The sequence below is a fragment of the Scleropages formosus genome, chromosome 24, assembly GCF_900964775.1.
Source record: "Scleropages formosus chromosome 24, fSclFor1.1, whole genome shotgun sequence".
NCBI lineage: Eukaryota > Metazoa > Chordata > Actinopteri > Osteoglossiformes > Osteoglossidae > Scleropages > Scleropages formosus.
The window spans coordinates 6,712,419-6,731,364 of NC_041829.1; the positions used below are offsets into that span (position 1 = coordinate 6,712,419).

General features: G+C 44.6%; 1 protein-coding gene across 1 annotated transcript in view; it reads left to right on the forward strand.

The window, feature by feature from the left end:
• Positions 1–290: 290 nt before the first annotated feature.
• The window catches only part of LOC108936611 (semaphorin-3D-like), a 43,542-nt gene continuing 24,886 nt past the window's right edge, over positions 291–18,946 (forward strand). The window contains exons 1-3 of the mRNA XM_018756106.2: positions 291–558; positions 8,815–8,996; positions 13,510–13,670. Coding sequence (XP_018611622.1) covers positions 323–558; positions 8,815–8,996; positions 13,510–13,670 — 579 coding nt within the window. The 5' untranslated portion in view covers positions 291–322. The remainder of the gene's footprint in view (positions 559–8,814; positions 8,997–13,509; positions 13,671–18,946) is intronic.

An 18,946-nucleotide genomic window follows, 5' to 3' on the forward strand; every position in this document is an offset into this window, starting at 1 on the left:
ATCCAGAGTCTGATAACCTCCAGCACGACCATCCAGTGTCTGACAACCTCCAGTAAGACCATCCAGTATCTGATCACCTCCAGCATGACCATCCAGTGTCTGACAACCTCCAGTAAGACCACCCACTGTTTGACAACCTCCAGCAAGACCATCCAGTATCTGATCAACTCCAGCATGTCCACCCAGTGTCTGACAACCTCCAGCACGACCACCCCGTTTGACAACCTCCAGTAAGACCATCCAGTGTCTGACCACCTGCAGCATGATCATCCAGTATCTGATCACCTCCAGTAAGACCATCCAGTATCTGATCACCTCCAGCATGACCACCCCCTGTCTGACCTCCTCCAGCAGGACCCCTCCCTTCTCAGGCAGCCCACGTGCAGGTCCACATCCCCTCCTGGCTGCTCGGGGGTGGAGAGCAGCTCTTCTCCGCAGGACTCGCCGCCCTGACAGCTGCGCTCACACACGTGCAGATGACGGTCTCGTGCGCGCGTCCGCGCCGCTCCGCTCGAGGTCCCGCCGCTCGCCGCTGAGAGACGCGCCGTCCGCCTTCAGGTACAGCTTCCAGTGACGCTTTACCTCGTTTACACCGTTTAGCCGCACCTGTAGCGAAAGCAACGGGACGCGAATGTGCGCGAAGTGTGTTCTGCGCGCTGGATGCGCGGTGTCTCCGCTGTCCAGTTCGTCCACAAACACACACACAGTTACTCACCGAAGTAGCGACATCAACGTGTGTTGCGATCGAGTTCAAACTGTTGCCAAGAGGTGGAAATGTAACAGCGAATTAGTTTGGTGTTGGTTTTCATCGCTGTTTTACGAACAGATTAAACTTCAACTTTAAAAAACTGGCAAAAGCCGTTCGTTCTACTTCATGTGTTTTCTTCAAATAATGAAAGAGACGCACCGGCAACTGATGGTTCCATTATATTAATTATGTCACATATGTGTCTGTTAGACTTACTGTTTTTCTTTTTTTTTCTTTCGGGGGGGAGGGTCATGAAAATGTGTAATGCCCCTTGTTATATTCTAATTTTACCTTTTGTTATATGATTTTTTTGCTTGCTGGTACCGCTTTTTTTTTTTTTTTTTTTACAGTTTCAATATGTCATTTTCATGAAACAATGATGAATTTGCAGTGTAACTGAACATATTTTCATTTATGTTGAACTTATAGCTTAGATGCTTCTTTTGCGGCGTGTTTTGTACATAAACACCTACACTCACACTGACTTAGGTTGTAATTATTATTATAAAACACACACACACACACATTTGTCTGAAACCGCTTGTCCAAAGTGGGGTCGCGACGAACCGGAGCCTAACCCGCTGGCGCAGGGTTGGAGGGGGAGGGGACACACCCAGGGCGGGACGCCAGTCCATCGCAGGGCACCCCAAGCGGGATTCGAACCACAGAGCAGGCAGAGGCCAAATCCGCTGCGCCACCGCGCCCCCCCCACTACTACAACAACAACAACAACACTGGATCTCCATGCTGTTTACTCATTTTTGTTTAAATTTCCTCTTTTTGCAAAAGTGTGTAAAGTGTCCATCATTTTGCAAGGTTTCCTCCGTCAACAAGTATTTTACTATGTTTTAATAGTCAGGATAATGTTCCCTTGATGGATTTATGGGTCCTTTATGGGCATTTATTTTTTACCCGTTTTGGCCATCTATGGATCGTTTCTCGCACCCTGGTGTTTTACAGTTTTTCTTAGTCCAGTTTGAAGATTAATTATAAGGACAGCCAGACTAGATCTTAAGAATTTATATAAATAAATAATATAAAAAAAACTACCCTTAATGTTCCCTTTGCATTATACTCAGATTTCAGAACACATTTTTTCCCCCTCTTAAAAAGATTATACACGGTTTGTGCTTTTAATTTATTTATTGTATCTGTGTCTGGCAGACTTCCAGGGGCTTTGCTTACAGTAAAGGACAGCAGGTGCGGGGGGAGGGGTGCAGGGGGGGTGTCCCTTGGGCTAGTTCTGTCATCTGTTTTCAAACAAAAATTCAGTGTGAGAAGTATATCTGATCTGCATCAATTCACGTGTCAGGGAGCGTGTGTGTGTGTGTGTGCGTGTGTGTGTGTGTGTCAGCCTGTGGCTGCAGTGTCTTTCAGTGTCTCTTCACACTGACTGCAGGACCCCTTGGCCACTGGGGCCAGCTGAGATAACCCAGTCATCTGGACCCCCCAACCCCCCAAAACAGAAGAATTTCTAATCTACTTGTCTTTTCAACCATGAAATGACATGGAACAAACTTAAGTAGAGGTTTCACACCAATGTGACACCTTGCATCTATAGAGCATGAACACTTTTTCATGCAGCTTCTCTGTTGTCAAACTTTACACATGTCCTGAGAAGAGACGATTGATTGCCCTGAAAAAAACCAGTAATGCCTGGGAAAGATGGAAGGCAATGAAGAGGACAATCAGCAACCTGATGGACACTGAACACATCAGCAGAAGACAAACACTGTAGAGGAACTCTATATGTGCCAGTGGTTACTAAGCACTGACATCAACTTTTTTTTTTCCTGACCAGCTTCATCCCCTTTATTTTTTTTGCTATTATTTTCATTTTTACATTTATTATCAATTCTTTTTTCCAAAGTGATCTCCTCTGTTAAGCTACTTTCACTCATTTACCTGTTTATACCGCTGGCTCATTTTTATTGGAGCATTTGCATTTATTCCATTAACACACACTTTTCTCCAAAGCAACTTCTAATGAACTCTATGTAGTGTTATCAGCTCACACACCTTGTTTACCCAAGTGATTTACAGTGCTAGATACACTACTTACAATGGGTCATTCATTCATACATCAGTGGAACACACTCTCTCGGTCACTCCCACGCTACAGGGGAACCTGAACAGCATGTCTTTGGACTGTGGGAGGAAACCAGAGCAGCCAGAGAAAACTCACGTAGACACAGGGAGAACATGCAAACTCCACGCAGACTGAGTGGGGATCGAACCCATGTCCTCTCAAACTACCCAGCCACTATGAGACAGCAGCGCTACTCGCTGTGTCACCGTGCCGCCTGAGTTTAGAGTAAGTGTCTTGGTGAAGGTTACCGCAGCAGGAGGTTGGATTCAAATATTGGAGTCTGAGGCTGCAGCTCTAACCACTACGCCACCTGCTGCTCTGTAGAAAGTGAACGCCTTCTCCGACTTGCACTCGTACCTGGAGGAAGTCATTAAATGGTTAAGGGCAATGCTGCAGAACTGGGAGTGTTCTTGCGAAGCCAGTTGTGTTGATGTAGAAATGTAGCACGAGTGTGTAAGTATGTCCCAGTGCTGAGATGTGCTCAGCTGCAACATGTCGGTAGTTCTAATGCAGGAGTTAAGGATACTGGGATAATGAGATCAGATCTGCTGCCGACTCGGAGCCCGGCCGCCATGCTCCAAACCCTCAGGCCGTATCAAAAAGTCCAGCTGTGCGCACGTGTTTTGGAGATTGTCCTTGAACCTCACAATGTCCCTTCAGGAGCCCATCAATACAATCACCCTCATTCAGCAAGAGCTGCTATGTGCAGAAGGAAAGAACAAACCACCTCCAGGCCACATTTTTGTTGGAGTTATGTGGCCAAAGGGGGTGCCACTGAGTGACATCCTTGGCCTGTAAACACCACAAAGAAAAGGTTTCTGAGAAATAATAGTTACTGCTTTTCTGCATTCTCATTGGCAGGTGGGGATTTGAACGTACTTTAGGCCTCCTCTACTGTGCCGTGGCCTGGTGGTGGTATCACTGCAGGCTTCCAGAATGTCTAAGATTACCTACAGTTCAGTCAAGCCCTGGTGCAGAATGCAAGAAATCCTTTCAATAACAGATCTTTTACTCTGAGGAATGTCGCCAAACACGGGGTGTGACTCGGGTTTGAAAACGTAGGCGGCTTTCCGTGGAAAGACTAGCGAGGAGCCCAAAGGGAGTCAACAAGGGCTTCACGAAAGCGAAGGGGACAGCGATTGTTTGTTGAGCTGCCATTGGAAATGCAAGGAATACAGAACTTTGACATATTGATATATCTGACAAAAAAACTGACATATTTGAGATATTTTCTTAATAAGTACGATATATGTAATAGGAAGCCATAATTCCATTCGTTAAGATGTTTGATATAGCGTCCCTTACAGAGTACGTATTCTTTGTAAAGCCTATTGTCATTCCACTCCTTACGAGGCATGAAATATCGAAATTGTAAACTGATTCTCTGTTTTAAGTGTTTATTCAAATGAAAAATACTCTGTTTTTAATTTGATTTCAAACTGTCTTTTAGCAGCAATGAGTTGTTCAGCGCTCCGACTGCTGCCATGTGCAATACATCACGAGCTGCTGTATATACACAGACGTTCAACGGTTTAAAGACTGGAGCTACACCATGTAAAGCTGCTGTGTCTAAGATTTGTGAAAAAAACTGAACCGCAGCGCCAAATGTGTGTTGACACTGTCCAGACATTTTTCACTCCAAGAATATAGGCTAAAATATAGACAAACACTGTACATGAAATACTTCTGTACTTGATGAATAGCTACGCTCTCGTAAATAGGTTAGTGTTTCATAGCATTGTTTGGAGTTGTACGGGATCTTGCGCAGATGGCTCAGTCAAAAGGCTGTCTGCTAAAATATGTGTGTATATCGAACGCAAATGTATGTAATAAATACACGTGCGCAATATTCCTTAGAATAACCATAATCCGGTTTTCTGCTTCCACATCTGGATATGCAGTACTTGAAACCTTTGTGAGCCTCGTAGCGCCGCGTTTTATGTGTTTAAGATGTATGGCCTGCCACCCGTTCTCATCTTACGCAGGAATAATCAGAAATCATAAATAATCAACCTCGGTCCGTCACAAATCGCTATGGAAAATATTTCCATAGCACCAAAACAGAGGTACAGTAATACATCACCGTAGGGTAACTTGTGGTTCAAGGCATAGTGTATAGGGTGACTTGTCTGGTCACATTTAATTTGATGGGTTTCTGTTCAAAAATAGAAACGGCAATCATCATTTGAGTCAGAATTTCATAATTGGCCCAGTGGTTACTGTATTTTGATGATTTGAGTGGATGTTGAGACTTCAAAGTATAATTCGGCTGCACCGAAGCAGAACGGCTTCCACGCGCTGCTTTGCCAGAATTTAAACTTAACCTTTTATTCTTTCATTCAAGATCCATGCTGCTAAAAGCCCGCGAGTTCATTGCCCGAATGTTTACTTTGTCCGACGCTCATTCTGTGTGTGTTATGAAAGGCGGTATTTTAATGCAGAAATCTCAGAACTCTTGAGCGATTACGCTTTATGGGTACAGTGAGGAGTTTAAAATTATTACAGCAGGTCCGTGAGCCATTTGCGTGTAGAGTCTTGTAAATAGTGGGTTATGTAAAGAGTGGCTCAAAGTTGTATTGTTCTGAATCGAGGTGAGATTATTATGAATGGGGACAGATCGATTGTTTTAGCTGCAGAATAAATTAATGGGAATCAATTTGTGTCGAGCGAAACTCCACAGTCTCCACTTGTGATGCTCTGTAAAATTTTTCCTTTTTCTTTTTCATTTTCTTCCTTCATGTATATATGGAGGGCACAGTGGCGCAGCGGGTTTGACTGGGCCCTGCCCTCCGTTGGGTCTGGGGTTTGAGTCCCGCTTGGGGTGCCTTGCGATGGACTGGCGTCCCGTCCTGGGTGTGTCCCCTCCCCCCTCCAGCCCTACGCCCTGTGTTACCGGGCTAGGTTCCGGCTCCCCCAACCCCCGTATGGGACAAGCGGCTTCAGAGAATGTGTGTGTATATACACCATTATGTTCGTTGTTACGGAAAGGATTGTACATGTCTGAGAGGGAGACGCACACAGTACATAGCGCTGGTGTCCTACTAATATTTCTTCCACTTCGACATGCTGCTTGGACTTAATATTACATTTTAGTTACAAGGTAAACGTTTCCTTATTGCCAACATAAATAGTAAAAGCCTTTTTAGAAAAAAGCTGGAACCAATTGCCTGCACGCTGATCCGCTCCCCTGGTTCGTTTGGGAACATGGTACAATAATGACTTTAATTCACCCGCTCTTGGCTGGACCTTGAGACCCGCTGAAACTGTGCCGTCCTCCCAAGTGCAAACAATGCAGTTATTTTGCCGGACACCCTGAAGTGATCCAGAGGGGCTACGGCAGAGCAGGCTGTGTAATTAAGTTTTGATGGAGACATGCTTGTTAAAGTAATGTGACAGTTGATTAGCACTGCAGGGCGCTCTGGGGCTCATTCCCCCGATGAACTGATTGCGACCGTGGACCTCGGGCTGTAGGTGTTGCACCGTTTTTTTTTTTTTTTTTGCACCTGCATTTCAAATGGTGTCTATGACAGAGGTCAGTGCAGCACATGGGGCCTAAATGCCCCAGTGTTGTTTTGCCCTCCTGGCCCCTGGCCAACTGGTCATCTTGTTAGATTCTAGCAAAATGGGGTTTCCAGTCATCTCCCACCTCCCCCAGTTAAGGACTCACTCGAGAGCCGACGTGCGCCCCCCCCCCCCCCCCCACCACCTCTTTAGGGCACCAGGTGGGGCCAGACCTCAAACAAGAGCCTCACTGTACGCATGAGCTGCTCCTAACTGACCGTAGACCACATCACTCCAGAAGCACCGGCATCTCTCAAACACTGGTTGCACTGTGGAGCAACCCCCCTAGTCCATTTCTGCTTTACATAAAGATCAAACATCTCAAGGCGAATGTGCTGATTTAGGTTTGGCTTTTATATTTCATATTGCAATAAATACGATTCTATGGCCATGGGAGAGCAGTTGCCGGCTCACCATTCTGTCTCAGGACCGTGGGACGTAACCATGACGACTTCCAGTTCTGCTTTAAAGTGAAGGGACTTAGTCTACCCGGTTGGTTTATGTGAGCTCTGTGCAGTGCTAACATGGGATTGCCATGTTTTACACTGTCAGCCTGGTGTTATAGTGTGACCAGAGAAGGTAGGCAGACCCGGGTATGACAGAACTGAAAGTAGCAGTATTTCCCTTTCTCCGTGTCTTGTGTCATTTCCAAAGTGATCTTAAAGTGTAACAAAGAAAATCTTTTTTTCTTTAATTGATATAAGCATAATCTCCAATGGAGATGGAATATAATCGAATCAAGTATAATCAAGTGTTAAATAGGCATCACAGCGAGTAAGTAGCGCTGCTGTCTCACAGCGCCTGGGTGGTGCGAGAGGACGTGGGTTCGATCTCCGCTCGGTCTGCGTGGAGTTTGCATGTTCTCCCTGTGTCTACGTGGGTTTTCTCCGGCTGCTCTGGTTTCCTCCCACAGTCCAAAGACATGCTGTTCAGGTTCACCCGTAGTGTGTGAGTGACAGAGAGTGTGTGTTCCACTGATGTATGGTTGAGTGACCCATTGTAAGTAGTGTATCTAGCAGTGTAAGTCACCTTGGTGTGTGGGCTGATAACACTACATAGAGTTCATGGGAAGTCACTTTGGAGAAAGCGTCTGCTAAATAAATAAATATAAATAAACGAGCTTACAGGCCCAGGTTTGAAGACCACGTCCTGCCGTCGTACCCTTGATCAAAGAATGTACCCTGAATAGATACAGTAAAAATTACCCGGCTGTGTAAATGGGTGAAGTTCTTCAGTTGCTTTGGAGAAAAGCGTCAACGAAACGAACAAATGTAAATGACCATTCAAAGTGTTCTTAGTGCCTTAACTGTTGTGTCTCACAGTTCTCTGTTTTGTAGCCCGCAGTCTGAGGATATCACTCTTGTGGGTAAATAAGTCGTCTACCTTTATCAGTGATACTCCCACCCTCAGATCCAGCCCACGCTGCGCTTGAGGTCTGAAGCAATGGATGTATCCTGGTAGCCTCAGCATCAAAAACCCCAGCTCTTATGTCTCAGAACACACACAAGCATCTGCTATGGATCACTCCACGTAGCCCCACCAGCTGTGAAACTCGGATTTTTCTCTAACTTATGAGAGTTAACACAGTTGTTTTATATATATAACGCAAGTATATATTTTATACAAAATGAAATAAAAATGCATTCCAGTATGAATTGTAAGGCAGAGTCACTTCTGCCATGGCACATCCCATTTAAATCATCTCTGACTCAGGAGATGAATAGATGACTTGAACAAGTGGTGTTGGATCAAACTGCTGCGTGGGAGAAGAGAGGAAGGCGGCAGGCTGCCGTCAGAGGGGCCACTGAAAAGAAGGAGCTTTCCTAGGGGACATCATGAAACTTCTGCCACATCCTTATGCAGTCGCTCCACAGGGGGGCTCTGACCCAGAAGTAAGGGGGTTACGAGTTTGGCGGCACCATTGCTTTCCCTTGATAGCTGCAAGTTCAATGGCACCCAGCAGATTAATGAAGGCAGAACGAGTAAAGAGAATAGCACAATGATCATTAAATGGTCGAGAATTCAAAAAAGGGGTTGTGGATATAACTTAGCATGAGAAAGGCAGGGATGGACGTGGGTGTCGGGGTAAGATGCCAGAGAAGGAATGACAATTCTGTGGAAACCCCAATGGCTATTTTTGTCTTCTCTGACTTTGTTTGGGGCAAACAGATTTAGAATTGAGCAAGACAGTAGACAAAGGAAAGAACGTCGAGCAGCTGAGGGGTGGGTTTGAGACTATAGGGGATGCCTTTGGAGCACCATGGTAAACAGCTGAGCATCTACAGCGGACCCCCCGCCTTCAGTGCCAGGCTCCTCCCTTCAGACGGCCTGCCTAAACATGCTGTACCCCCCTCAGAGAGGGACAGCATTGAGCACCCTTGGATGAGCGCTAACCTGCTCCTTCCTCTCCCCACAGCCGTACCAGTGAGCTCAACCACCTCCGCCTGCTCTTCGACATGGACGCGACCCAAAACAGAAAGTACTGGTGTTACGGAACAGTCCACATCTGGCTGTGTCTTTCTGCATCACTCCTTGTACTCCTTCCAGTGGTGGACAGCATAAAACAGAGTCTTCCTAGGGTCAAGCTTGGGTTCAAAGGTAGGATAGCATGGAAAGTGGGCAAATTTTCTATCTATCTATCTATCTATCTATCTATCTATCTATCTATCTATCTATCTATCTATCTTCTCATCACCTTTTAAATGGTGTTATGAATCACGTTGAGGTGTTTGACCTGCCAAGTTGAGAAACTACAGACGTCTCTCTACTCGACTTTGAAGTGGTGCTCATGCCATCCCATTGATGGTGCATCTTGTTGCAGAGGGTCGTTCCATGTCAGGTTGTTCTTCTGGCACTTCTGCTCATCCAAGCTGTTTGCCATGGCGTACTTTACAAACTCCACTTGAGGTATCTTATTCATACTGTTTGCCAGCTCGGAACGGTAGTTTGGGATCCACTTGCAGTATCTAATGGTGCATTAGTGCCAAATGGATGGAGCAACCAAGGCTCCAAGAGGAATGCGTTCTTTGGACAGATGAATGGACCAGTTACATCACTAGCTCAGCCAGTGTGTGATTGATGGCCAAGGGCAGGGAAGTGTATCTTGTGGTTTCACCAGGAATTGAGAAGCACACAAAAGGATTAAGTGCACCCAAGGTGGCCTCTTCCCTCCCACCCACAGAGGCATGTGGTTTTGACATCGTACCAATGGCTAAAGATCATGGTTTCTCCATACCAAGGCCACACAGCAGCACACACACACACACATTTTCAGAACCGCTTGTCCCATAGGGGGTCACGGGGGAACCGGAGCCTACCCGGCAACACAGGGCGGAAGGCCGGAGGGGGAGGGGACACACCCAGGACGGGACGCCAGTCCGTCACAAGGCACCCCAAGTAGGACTCGAACCCCAGACCCACCGGAGAGCAGGACTGTGGTCCAACCCACTGCGCCACCGCGCCCCCACACAGCAGCAAGCATTTCTTAAAAAGTTCTGTTTTTTTTTTTTTTTATTTATTTTTTTTGTTTTATCGGCTGTGATTAATTTATTGAATTAATAAATAATCAGCTGGCCACCTCTGAGGAGGACCTCATGAGTTGTCTGACCTGTTCTGGAACACAAAATGCAAAGATTAACAATTATTTAAAAGAAAAGGGAAAGATATGAGAGACAGGAAAAATTACACACCCCTTTCTATGTTTTTTTTTGGTAAAATTTCAATTGCATTTGAAGGCCAGTTGTAACCAGCTGTTACTATGGCAGCGTTTGAGGTTTTTAACAATATGACAATTACAGACTGTACTGAGATATTCTTCACTGATTAAACCATACAAAATAATAATAAGAAAAAAAAGTCTAGACAGACAAACCATTGAAAAAACTTTTTTAAATAAAGATTTACAGGCTTAATGGAGTAGCAGTACAACATACGATATGCTTATGTTATGAATCCTGAAATTTATAATTTGAGTTCTTTTTTTCATTTTTACATCTAAACACTTTAATTCTTTCATGAGTCTTGGTATTAAGTCTTTTTGGACAGATGATAAAGCGAAAGACAAGTTTCCCTGTTGTTTTTCTTTACTCTAAGGTCATCTTAGGCTATGTAAAATAACAGTGAGAAGAAATGCTACTTTTCTGGGAGGAAAGAAGTTTTTGTGGGCGGGAAAAAGTTTATTTATGTTTAAACTGCGCACGAATGTAGTTTGTCACAAAGTCTGTGTAGTGCACATCACCAGTAATCAGAATGTCAAAATGATGCTCAGTACATGTTGTTCTTAAGATAGGCTATAAAATCTTGGTCCTGGTTTTCAGACTCATTCCATTTCTGGGTTTCTGGGTGAAACTTCTGTGACCAAAATGTTGGAAAGTAAAATCCTGCAACAGAGTCTATTATATTGCAACTCTTCATAAACATCATCAGTGAGGGCTGCAGTGCCGCTTTCTGTGAGACATTAATAAAGGATGTTCTTTAAGTATATGTTTGAATATAGTACCTTTTTCATATAATGAGCTCATTGTCCAAGACGACTGAATTCCACTCCAGTTACACCATTATTGTAATTCTAATACAAGTATTTTCACCCACCATGTATTTCCTTCTGCAAAGTACATAGCTGCTATGCTTTTAAATCATCTACTCTATACAGTATATTTCTATTACATTGAAAATGTCAGCCAATTACAGCTCTTATCCAAAGTAAATATAATATCAGAACAAAAACAGCAGTTTCCATATTATTATTAAATTGAAAGGATTTTTGTTTTTACTTCCCCAGAGCAACTTAAAATGCTAAGTTCTTAGAATAGTTTACCTATTTATACGCTGAGTCATTTTTACTGTATCTCAGTTCCATGTAAGTACCTTGATCAAGGGTACTAAAGCAAGAGATGCGGTCAAACATTCTTTTTTTTTTGTATCGGTGCACTTTGTGATCCATAGTTTACTGAATTTATTTTGATTGGGTTAAAATTACTGTTGCCAAAATATGCCAAATAATAGTTAAGGTTTCTGAGCCTAACCCTATTTTCTGCGCTCCAGGTCGAAAGAACAGAGTAGAGAGTCAGATTTGAATGCAAATCTGCTACACCCCCCCCCAGCATGTTTGAACCCACCTGAATGGCCATGTTTCCATGCCGGATTGCTTTCTGTTTATGATTGTGGGTGGTATCCATGACGCTGGACAACACATGACACTGCTGGTGTGAAGGGACTGAAAAGCACTGAAGAATTTACAGAATTTAACGGAAAAAAATGTAACATGGGGCAAAATAGGAATTGATAGGGTGTGTACTGACCATTCTTTCCAGAGCAGAATGCCAGCTCACAATTTTAAGTGAACACTCAGGATTTTCCCCTAACATTAAGAATGGCAGCTCCACACTGGAAGCAACCGCATTTATTTCTTTTATAAGCTTTTCTTCAGTAAAACTAAAAATAGGCATCACTGTTTTGTAAGGAGTCCCAAAAACATTTCTACTCACCCTGTACGTTGACATGCTAGGAAAAAAATGCTACTGGAAACATAATTTACCATTAATTTAAAGGTCTTTTAAAGTCCATTTAAGCATATAGTACTGTACCTGAGACTGGATCACAGAGGTTGAGTGTTTGATGCTGCAGGCTACGGCTCTTTAGGAAATAAACTGGCAATGTGATATGCTGTTTTGTGCAAATCGTTGAAGGGATTATATGTTAATTGTCAGTATTATTCAGGGGTTGTAGAGTTGGCGCAAACCGGAGCCTTAAGTCCGTCCTTACATTGGCTCTCGGCTCACCATGTTTACAGAGCAGATTAGCAGAACTGGATCCTGTTTAATCTTTTCAGTGGCTTTGCAGGGGGCTTTGGAGGGGGAGAAGGGGGTGTGCAAATATTCGTTGAAAGTAACCCACGTAAAGCCCTTTACCCCGCAGCCTAATCGCTGTGTCAGTCCTCTCGGCCCTTGACTCCCTCGTGCGACATTGTTTCTGTGTAGTTGGCCGAGGACACGGTGCCGTCAACGGCTGGCGACTCCACGAAGGGGGTCTGGCTTGTTTAGCTGCAGGCTTGCACAGATCACTAGGAATGAACTAGAGCATCGTCGCAAGGCAGATGGCAACTGATGAGCTGTCAGAAGGGTCATCATGTTGCACCGTAGAGTGTCTATCAGTCAAATGAAAGAGTTTGGATGACAGCTGATGAATGACCTCGGGAAGCTGTCGGTAGTTTTCTAGCACAGCATCAGGCTTATTTTGAAAACTACTCAAGATCTAATGCAAGGGAAATATGATGACCAAAGTATTTATCCAGAGAGGTTACTGGTTACGCAGAGAGAAGAAGTCTTCATTAAACATAGTATATATAAAGAATCTTTTCATTTCTGAGCTTCGATCATGTAATAATTCAAATTCTTGGCTGAAAGATATAGCCACAAGCTCCAGTAACATTAATGACTATGGAGGTGGAGGTCAGACATCCCAGTCATTATAAGGTCACTGGGGCAGGAAATCCATAGCTATAATTTCTTTGGTGACAGATGCAGCCTATTGAATTACTTGTGATCACTATCAGTATAAAGTGCAAAGTATGTATATATAGTGTTATCATTTCCAGGAATTGAACATTGCAGTGATATGCTTATTCACATCAAAACCTGTTTTTGACTCAGTTTTATCAAGACGTGATAATAGTCTTGTAATGTGCACACACACACACTGGCTGAAATTGCTTGTCCCAGGCGGGGTCACGGCGAACCGGAGCCTGACCCGGCAACACAGGGAGCAGGGCTGGAGGGGAAGGGGACACACCCAGGACGGGACCCCAATCCGTCACAAGGTGCCCCAAGAAGGACTAGAACCCCAGACCCACCAGAGAGCAGGACCCGGGCAAAGTCATTGCACCACCCTCCCCCCGGTCTTGTAATGTTGGGCATCAAATTTAAAGTTTTGTTCAACAAGGGCGAATACATTTTTTCTTGCTATACAAAGTCAAAGCTGTTGGTAGACCTTAGCTTGAGCATGTGAAAGGGTATCCTTTAAAAGTCTTTCAAAAGCTGTAACACAGCTTGGAAGGAGCTTGGAATGGTTTGTGTCGTGACTCACACCCAACTTTTCCTTTCCCGCGGCACAGAATTGGAGCTCTCAGGCGGCGCGTCCCTCTTTTTGGGCTCCGGCTCAAACTTGCGCTTCCAGAGCCTGCTGCTGGACGAGGAGCGCGGCAACCTTCTCCTGGGTGCCAAGGACCACATCTACCTTCTGGAGCTGGACAACCTCAACAGGAACCCCAAGAAGGTGAGCCCCTAGGACAGAGGGGCTGAACTTGTGTATTGTCGACTCTTGGCAGCCAGTACTATATTCAAACATATGTCCTCAGTTGCATAATTTGTGTTTCAATCACAGTTCTGGTCTGGTCTAATCTGACGCAATACTCAGCTTCAGTCTTACTAAAAGCACTATTACTTGAACAGTCCTAATCTTCGTTCCTGTGGACGCATCAGCCCATCGGAGGACTTTTATTGCTTCGCCAACACATTCCTCAGAAATCAGAATCGGAATGAGTTTTATTCGGAATCTGAATTATCTGAATCACTGAGTTTCACTGGCCAGCGTGCTGATGCACACAAGGAATTTACTGCGGTTCCACGTGCCTCCAGTATTTACAGACAAATAAACAGATGACGCAGAATTACAGAATAAATAAATAACATATTTACCGAGTACACAAACACGAGAGTATAAATAGGAGTACAGATACAAAAAAAGTAAATAAATAAGAATCAAATTACAAAAAGTGGTTGGATGATGTCGCACTGACAGGAGACCTATAAGGGACTGTTAACGGTTCATGAGGAAAAAAAGAATCGTTCTTGTACGTTGATCCAAAGCAAGTTGTGATTTTACCCTGTTATGCAGTTCACAAAGGTGTAACGGTAGTACTCCTTTCTGGGTCTTGCACTGCCAGCCTTCTGGTTTTGAGTGTGTGTCATTATTCAGTTTCCTGCTGCTCCTTGTGTCATTTGTCACCTGTCATTGAGCGCAGACCTGCACATTTCCTTTAAATGTTGTACTGAATATATTTTAGATACCGAATGGTCCAGCGAATCACCTTCGACAGGAGAGCAAATGTGACCATGTGGATATGACAGTTAAAACCTTCCAGCCTTTGCATCGCTTTTGTCTACCATATTTTCTTCAGCAGTTTTTTTTAAAAAAAAAAAAACGAGCGAGGCATTGACATAGCCGACTTGGAGGAAAGCATGCATTCGGTCTTGGCACTCGGGGGAGTTTTGACAGACACCTCTGACCTATCGGAATTAGAAAGTAAAATAAACAGGCATGTGCCTTCATGTACGTTGTCTGGGCTGGTTAAGTAACCTTGCCTGTTTGGCTTGCGGTTCTCTGTGATTAGGGCTATTCAGTAGCTTGATTTAGAATAACAGTAACTGTCATGTGAGCAGTCAAGAATCTTAAATATTTTTTTTCTTTTTTAACCATTTTGGTACCATTGGCTCGCAGGGTAATGCTCAAATGGAAATCTATCTGTCTATTGTGCAATGATATGAATGAACCAGTTTATTGCTTATTTCATGATCCAAGAGATCAATATCTATTTATTGCCCTATTATGCAGATGGCTGAATAATCGTCCACTAGTGAAAGAATGGAAAAAAACGACAAAACATATGTAATCTTATGCGAACATTAACCAAGTAAGCCAGCTGGAAGTGTGTTTAAAGTGTTCTTCTGCTGTCATACGGTATATAGTTAAATGTGCGTTTGACGCATGCGTGAAGTTTCCCGGAGCTCAAGAAGACAAAAATCAAACCCCTCACAGCGGCTAATTGGGCAGCCAGAAGCTGGCAGTGCTCCTACCCGACGTCTAGGTGGTCTCTGAATGAGCGCTTCCTGCCTTTTCTGGCTCAGCTGCAGAGTAAGGCACCAAATTATCCCCATACATCATGGTCACTAGAAAGGCCCTCCGCTTCGTGGGGTGATGGGCAGTAGCAGCAGAGTGACAGAAAGTGACACGGCGACCTGCAGGCTTTTCTCAGACAGTACCACGTTTACATTGGCTGGCTGCCAACCAGGCCGGCATCCAGCCCCGGGGCCAGCAAGGGAGAGAAAAGACACGTCCGTGACGTCGAGCCTCGGTCAAACCCGTTCGTCGTCCCGGCTCACGTGGAGGGTTGAAACAACACGCTGCCCCAATACACTCGGTCCATAAGCCGACGGAGTTTGTGTTTTCCTAACCTTGTGGGACGTATGGCCAATTTCACATTGTGCAAATGTCCCTGGAGGTTTGAAACATGTCCCCGCAAGGACAGTAAACCCTGAAAAATGGGCCCCGATAGAAAATTCACAAGGTAACATACCTTATGTTAAAAGTCGGTTATTTTAAAGGTTAGGGCTGTCGGGGTTAACGGGGAACTTCAGCCTCACGCTAATGTTGTGTTCTGTTTTATTTTGTTATGAACTTTCTTATATTTTTATATGAGGGCTGCGGGTACTGTAGCAGTGAAATCTGCTGCCTTTGGAATCAGAGGACCCAGGTTCGAATCCCATCTACTGCTCTAGTACCTTTGAACTTGCATTGAATTTCTCAGGTTAAAAAAATGCCCAACTGTATAAGTTGGTAAATCAGTGTAAGTACCTTGTTAGTCACTCTAGAGAGGAGAATCAGATAAAAGAATAAATGTTTTTAAGTTTCTTTGGCGAGATCGTAGGGATAATTTATATCAACGCTTTGAGAGCCAGTGTGAAGGTAAATATATGTGCGTATGTGCGCCGTCCAGCACCTCCAACTGCTCCCCTTTGCCCAATGCTGGAATCCTCCAGAGCTACCTCTGTATATCTGCGCAGTCAGCAGGACGCAGGGGTCAAGACTGTAGTACTGCCGTGTGCCGCTCCCTTACCTAGTCCCCCCCATCAGATACCACAGACCCCAAAAATGCTGCTTGGATTTCTAATCCCAACCTGTTTATGCAGCTGTGGGCCATTAGTGGGCGAGGAGATGATGTCCATTTGATTTTTATCTCATTGTTTTAACTCGCCAGCAACAAGCAAAACTATCCCTCTCTGATCCCTTAAACCTCACAGCCTGATTAGAGACCTGAACTCTTCCATAAGCCAAATAAAGCCCCTAAATAACACTATCTGGGCATATGGGAGAGTTGACACGATTTGGAAGTTATCTTTAAGAAGTCTGTCTTCTAAATGTTTTTTAGGACCTGAAGATAGGGGGTTGGTTGACAAGGTTTGGTTCTGACTGTAATGGATGTGTCCCTCATATCCCCTGGCTGCGGTGTCTGGTGTTGGGAAGCCGAGGTCAAGGCCTTACGACCGTACGCTACACGACTCTACAGGACCGAGTTCTCTTTGGACCTTCAGTTGTCTTGCCCAGTGGCCGTGATGGCAGTCGCTCATGTCAACTGTGAGACAAAGATGTGTGACTATATTTTGTGTAAAGCTCAGGAAAAGTGGTAAAGAGACTTTTGAAATGTTGCGTCAGGCATGTGAAACAAAGACATACAGGGAAGGAAAATGCGATGTGATAGAGGAGAGCTGGTAGTGTAGTGGTTAGAGCTACTGTCTTTGGGTTCAAAGATTGCAGGTTTGATCCCTGCCTCTGGCTGTAGTATCCTTGAGTAAGGTACTTCCCCTAAACTGCTCCTGCAAAAATACCCAGCTGTGCACATGGGTAAATAATTATAAACTTGTAATAACTGTAACCTTAATGTTAGTCACTTTGGAGAAAAGCATCAGATAAATGTGAAAAAGCTAAGGCCCCTACCTTCAAGATGATGTCAAGAAAATCTGCCTCTGTGTGCCTTATTAAAGATTTTGGAGCCCTAGAAGGGGAGCACGGTGGCGCAGCAGGTTTGGCCGGGTCCTACTCTGTGGTGGGCCTGGGGTTCGAGTCCTGCTTGGGCTGCCTTGTGATGGACTGGCGTCCCGTCCTGGGTGTGTCCCCTCCAGCCTCACACCCTGTATTGCTGGGTTAGGCTTTGGTTCACCGTGACCCCGCTTGGGACAAGCGGCTTCAGCAACTCTGTGTGTGTGTGTGTGTGTGTGTGTGTGTGTGTGTGTGTGTGTGTGTAAGCCCAAGAAATTAAAATCATGTAAAGAAAGGTACTTTGAGAAGGAAACATTCCTGACTCCAACGAATCCTCAAACATGGGTGTATAACAGGTTTATAACACTCAACATTTTTAACTCAGCCCATGTATAAATTGCTGTAAATTTGCACACAAAAGCCAGGCTTCTCAGTCTGTTTTAAAGAAATATATCATCCTTTTCCGTCCCTTAAAGAATAAGAGTTTTTAGCAATGTAGAGTCAAAAGTCACACATCTTCAGTGATTCGGTGGAGGTGGGGATTCTGTCGCTGCACAGGAATATATGGAGCTGGGAGTGAATGCTGTGGACCCCTGTTGGCTGGGGCCACTTCGCACTGGGACATCGAGGACATACAAATTCTCTGTCCTCAGCCCATACAAGCCTCAGTGAATCACGTAAAGATGTTCCCACGCCACAGCGCAGGCAAATTAATTCCCCTCGGCGAGGCTCCCAGGCCCGTGAAATGTGTCAATCACTGTCAGGGGGAGTCGACGGCGTGAGGAGATAATGCAGAACCATCCGGCCGGCAGCTCCTCGGGTGCAGGCCATCTCGGGTGAGAAGGTTCAGAGCCTGTCTGTCACACGCTGGCTGAGACGCCCTCACACACACACACACACACACACACACACGGGGTAGACCGTCCTAGGGTGTGGGGGTGTATGACATAATGCCTCGTAAAGAAATACAACCTCTCCCTCTTCCGCTCCCAGAAGGAATGCAATCACTTAATGACAGCTTATTATTATGATAATGTTTTAAGGGCAGGCCGCAGCGTCGCTTCCGCAGGTTTTTGTCCCCCCCCCCGCCCCCGAGGGCCAAGGGCACTTTATTTCCATCTCAGAAAAGCCCACTTCCTGCCTGCTAATAGGAGCAAATATTCCAGACGTCTTAGAAATGCGAACGCCTGCCATCTGTCCTGCCTTGTTAGAAGCCTCTTGTTCCACCTAGCTTTAGCCACCAACTCGGATGTCATCCTATATTCCGGAAAGTTCCGAAAATGATTAAGTGCCGAAAAGGAAATAAAGAAGATGATATTCATGCTTAGTTGTCATTATTTACTTTTTCTTTGGCAAAATTAAGACTTATTTTGTCTGATTCTTTTCAAATTTCCTATGTGACTCCTCTGAAGAGGAAAATATCAGTTAGTGATACACTGAGGGAGTGTTGAGTAAAAAGAGACTAAAAATTCAAATTCAGTATGATGAATGCAAAATTATATGAAGCTTCGTGACTGTGTTTAATGTCAATCTGTTATTTTATTTCAAAGCAAGGATTTGATGTCCATTTCTTGCCCACAGTTTTTACTTTATTGCAGATCTTTGTATCTGTTTCTAGATCTTTGCACTGTAAATCATCTCAAATTACAGTTTACTGCCTTTTTCTATTTTGCAACCATGAAACACCTCTTTAAGAGAATTACAATGACAAGACATGCAATGGATCAACCCCAAAG